This window comes from Coregonus lavaretus (genome assembly GCF_964263955.1).
Source record: "Coregonus lavaretus genome assembly, contig: HAP1_SCAFFOLD_152, whole genome shotgun sequence".
Classification (NCBI taxonomy): Eukaryota; Metazoa; Chordata; class Actinopteri; order Salmoniformes; family Salmonidae; genus Coregonus; species Coregonus lavaretus.
The window spans coordinates 546,555-551,966 of NW_028165720.1; the positions used below are offsets into that span (position 1 = coordinate 546,555).

General features: G+C 46.3%; 1 protein-coding gene across 1 annotated transcript; it reads right to left on the reverse strand.

The window, feature by feature from the left end:
- Positions 1–509: 509 nt before the first annotated feature.
- LOC311115548 (transcription elongation regulator 1-like protein) lies at positions 510–4,218 on the reverse strand (the record flags this gene model as incomplete). Its single annotated transcript, XM_084190700.1, has 3 exons — positions 510–740; positions 1,254–1,400; positions 3,901–4,218. The coding sequence occupies 3 exons, from the start codon at positions 4,216–4,218 to the stop codon at positions 510–512; spliced, it is 696 nt and encodes a 231-aa protein (XP_084046826.1).
- Between the last annotated feature and the right edge of the window lie 1,194 nt (positions 4,219–5,412).

Genomic DNA, 5,412 nt, shown 5'->3' on the forward strand with positions numbered 1-5,412 from the left:
CAAGTAGCGTAAAATGCAGATTGACAGTAGACGCATCCCAAATGCCACCCTATTCCCAATATAGTGCCATAGGGCTCTGGTCAAAAGTAGTGCACTATATAGGGAAATAGGGTGCCATTTGGGACAAAAAGGGTATACTGCTGCTATCTCTCCAGTCTGTTTAAAAAGAGGGGATTAAACTTTGGGATCAGAAAGTTATTAAAGAGGGGGGGTTGGTTGGTATGGTAACCATTATGAGGAGAACAGCTAGCTGATGGTTGGGGCTGTGGCTGAGAGGAGGCCGCGGACAGGCTTGGAAGGTAGGGGGGGGTGTGTGTGTGTGTGTGTTTGTGTGTGTGTGTGTGTGTGTGTGTGTGTGTGTGTGTGTGTGTGTGTGTGTGTGTGTGTGTGTGTGTGTGTGTGTGTGTGTGTGTGTGTGTGTGTGTGTGTGTGTGTGTGTGTGCGTGTGCGTGCATCCGTGCGTGTGCTTGTAAAGTACGGAGCAGGTAGCTAGGTAATATAATCGACCACTAACCTGATATACGTCTGGGTGACATGAGGAGTGAGCGGAGACTCCTGGAGGCAGCAGGTCTGGGTGACATGAGGAGAGAGTGGAGGCTCCTGGAGGCAGCAGCTGGCCTAGATACGCTCATTGCCATTTGATTTGTCATCAACAATGGTTTTTCCTGCTGCTGGAAAATTCCTATTTCCTCCGGAGTGAGCCAGGTGGTCTCCAGAGCTAGAGTGTTATTCAAGTACGCCTAGAAACACAGGGAGGAAAGAGTGTCAGGTACACATTGAAACACAGACAGAGAGGCAAGTGTCTGTTTACACCCTCCCAACTGATTTCCTGTGGTACACTTAGACACACAGAGGTAAGGAAGAGTTTCTGGGAAAACCTAGAGACACAGAGACACACGATGTTGTTCAGGACAGCTGTTGTAAACCTTGAAACACAGCGAGGACAGGCAATTCAGCAATCATGGAAAGAAAACAGGGGCTTTATGCAGAGAGACCCTCTCCAAATTCACCTGTCCTTGACCTTTACAGTGTGAACAGTCCTTGACCATTACAGTGATTACGGGTGTGAACTGTCCTTGAACATTACAGTGATTACAGTGAGTCTATCTGTGAGATACAGCAGTAGTCCGAGACCATGGATGCAGCTCAAATGGCACCCTTATGCACTACGTTTGACCAGGGGCCCATAGGACTCTATATAGGGAGTAGTGGTGCCATTTGTGACTCAGCCAAGGTTGTAGTGGTTTGTCTACCTTGTAGTCGGGGGCCCGTTTCTCCACCCATCCTCTGCCATAGTGAGGTGGGAGTACTGAGCGGTACACATGGGGCAGCACAGGGACCAGCTCCAGGTTGGTAGAAGGCTGAAACCCCAGCATGTGGCGTGGAGATGGCAGCTCCCACTGACAGGAAATGAAACCATAGTGAAATGGGAGAAGGAAAATACACATCATTCAGGTTTAGAGATCTCATTGGCTGATTCAAACTGTATTTCTGGAAGTAGCCTGAACTGCTTGTGACAGAGGACTTTGGTGTCTTAACACGACGCTAACAAGCACTACCTCATTAAAGGAGACAAGAGGACTTTGGTGTCTTAACACGATGCTAACAAGCCCTACCTCATTAAAGGAGAAAATAGGACTTTGTTGTCTTAACATAATGCTAACAAGCACTACCTCATTAAAGGAAACAAACTATACCAGTAATTGAGACGTGATTTTTTAAATCCTTTTCCATGAGATCTTTGACTTTACAAAACTGAAAACTCTAATGGAACTCTAACCCATAAAAACTTCACCATTCCATGTCAAGTAGGTTATATCTATCAGTCGATAATACTGTGTCTGAACGCTTTGAGCTATCAATAAAGGAGATGGTGATTCCCTGAACTTTAGTTGGTAGGATGGCATGGTGGATGATGAACTGTAGTTGGTAGGATGGCATGGTGGATGATGAACTGTAGTTGGTAGGATGGCATGGTGGATGATGAACTGTAGTTGGTAGGATGGCATGGTGGATGATGAACTGTAGTTGGTAGGATGGCATGGTGGATGATGAACTGTAGTTGGTAGGATGGCATGGTGGATGATGAACAGTAGTTGGTAGGATGGCATGGTGGATGATGAACTGTAGTTGGTAGGATGGCATGGTGGATGATGAACTGTAGTTGGTAGGATGGCATGGTGTATAATGAACTGTAGTTGGTAGGATGGCATGGTGGATGATGAACTGTAGTTGGTAGGATGGCATGGTGGATGATGAACTGTAGTTGGTCGGATGGCATGGTGGATGATGAACTGTAGTTTGTAGGATGGCATGGTGGATGATGAACTGTAGTTGGTAGGATGGCATGGTGGATGATGAACTGTAGTTGGTAGGATGGCATGGTGGATGATGAACTGTAGTTGGTAGGATGGCATGGTGGATGATGAACTGTAGTTGGTAGGATGGCATGGTGGAGGAATAAGAGCCATATAGAACTAGGTAATGGTTTACAAACAGAACAGAACATAGCCTTCTGTCTGTCACTGACAAGCCTTTCAAACGTATAACAATAATGCACAGCTTCACTCTGGGGCTCGTCAGGATCCTTCACAATTGAAGACTGCAATAAAAGCTTCATTTTCCAAGCATGGAGTTATGGAGCAAGTCTCCACCAATCTACTTAGTCTAAGCCATCTATCCATGGTTCCAGACAGACAAAAGATGTTTGTCTCTCTCCGTGATATACGCTGACTCATCCCACAACCGCCACATTAAAAATCAATCACAAGCTTCTTCTGAAAAAGCTTTGCATTGCAAAATATCACATCAAACACCCGCTGTGTCTGTTGCTATGTTCATTTTCCTCCTCTCCTCCCCTCTTCTCCCTCTCCTCTCCTCTCCTCTTCTCCTCTCCTCTCCTCTCCTCTCCTCTCCTCTCCTCTCCTCTCCTCTCCTCTCCTCTCCTCTCCTCTCCTCTCCTCTCCTCTCCTCTCCTCTCCTCTCCTCTCCTCTCCTCTCCTCTCCTCTCCTCTCCTCTCCTCTCCTCTCCTCTCCTCTCCACCCTGCCACCAATATTAAGGGCCTTCTACAGTATCCTCCCCATGAACGGTGGTTAACGGTGTGAAAGGTCAAGGTCTACATCAGTACCAAAATACCTGACCTGTCTTGATTAAGTCCACTCTCTGCTCTCCTCAGATTAAATGTCACGCTGTGTTTGGCTGTGTGAGCGGGATCAGAGGATTGGGGGGAAATGTGCTCTGATCATCAGGATGCAGAAAGGACACTAAAGCAACGCTAGTGGAATCAGAGACCAATTGCAGTTACACTACACTACAAGCCACTCATGGCATGCATATGGAAATACTCTTGGGTCAGTTTCCATTATGAAGGACGTCCTCTGTAGCTCAGTTGGTAGTGCTTGCAATGTCAGGATAGTGGGTTCGATTCCTGGGACCACCCATGCAATAAAAATGTATGCGCACATGACTGGAAGTCCCTTTGAATAAAAGTGTCTGCTAAATGGCTTATTTCTATTCTATTGTATCAACCACCAGGACATACTGTAGAGTTGACAAGTTGTCCAAAAGCATTTTTTTTTCCTTCAGCAACATAGAAAAACTCCCCAACTGAAGTTTGAATGCGATCCCTCGGCAATCTGTATGCAGATCGTAACACTGACGATGTGCTGTATGAGCCATTTTCCATCAGACTAACTAGACCAACCAGGGCACGTGCGCATCCGTTCATGCATGTCCATGCATCCGTGCGTGCGTTCGTGTGTGCAGATGCCTGTCTGTCTGTGTGTGTATCCCCTACCAGCGTGTACATGAATGTTGTTCAGGTGTATAGCAAACATGATTTATCATTCATAAAAAAAAACATTCTGAAAATATAAAGTTTTGGCTGATAGCAACTTACCTGGACGTTCTGCAGGGGAAACTGACCGATGCCAGGGTTAGCTGCTGTGTGTGTCGGTATCCTCCCCAGAGGCAGGAATGGATCACTGGACAGCTGCCAGCTGGAGACGGCTTGGAGCAGCGGAGGAGGGTGGTGAGGGGAGAGCAGGAAGGGATGGTGAGGGCGTGGCATGGCAGCAGGGGCGGTAGTGGCACCCAGTCGGCAGAACCCAGAGGCAGCAGCAGGGCCAGGGCCAGGCAGCATCCACAGCCATGGAGAGGGATCTCTCTCTATCTGCCACAGCTGCGGCTGAGCCTTTAGTCTTCCCACAGGGATCATCCCTACATTCTAGACCACCACACTAAACCTGGGAGGCTGGGAGGGAGCCTAGACTTCAGAGAGGACATAGTTTCATTATCATCAAACAGGTTGATGAAGGATAGAGGATGGGAGACCTGGTGAGAGGCACCTGCCCATGCATCACATACAGATAGGCAGCGTAGGCAGGCAGGCAGACACACACACACACACACACACACCACTCACTGGAAATACACTACACCACATGTAATGACAACGCTTGTAGGTATTGATGTTGTGAGGTGATTTTGAAAGGTACAAGGCAGTTTCACTCATAAATGTACATTAGTTTAGAGGAGCTGATGAAAACAAGACTATAAAGACACATCATAATAAATGACTTAAAAAGCCACGATACAGGCAGCCGCACACATTCATCCAATGCATGGTCGGTAGGGTGATGGGGAGAGGGTTAAAATAACAGTGCAGCGACAGTTATCAGGTGTTCTACAATACCGTAAATGGGGTTCTATCGGGTTTTATGGAGAGCGCATTACAGAGGTTGTTATTGAGCTGAGAATGTGAAAAGTATGAAATCCAACGGTGCACTATTCTAGAACATTGATACACATACACGTTTTGGACTATGATAGACGATTAATAAAGTCCCTCATTTGCGTCATTGCGCTCTGAATTAGACCTACGCTTAATACACAGGTTTTCAAACCTCTTCTCTAGGACCCCCATACGAACTAGCTCACCTGATTCACCTATTCAAGGGCTTGATGATTAATTGACAAGTTAAATCAGGTATGCTAGCTGTGGAATAGTTCAAATACATGGAACGGCTGGTGTTCACCGAGGAGACGTTCGAAAAACCCTGCTCTACTAGACTTACCGTTTTTTCAATAAGGAAGGATATGCTTGATTGATTCACACATCTCTGCTCATTAACATATTCTACTGTAGGGAAGGCTACCAAGACAGCGGAGACCAGCTGGCAGGTTTATCAAATTAGCCTACAACTTGTAGATAGATGTTGGTAAAGTCCTTGAAGATTATGTCACCCCCCCAAAAAAATATATATATATCTGCGTGAAATACATAAGAACACACGGGTTTGGTTGTCTCCCTTGTTCCGCACCAGATGCACCCTGTCAATGAGAGGTAGCCTATCACTCGAAATTAAATAAGAATAACAATGCGTTTAATCTGACATTCAAATATGAGAAT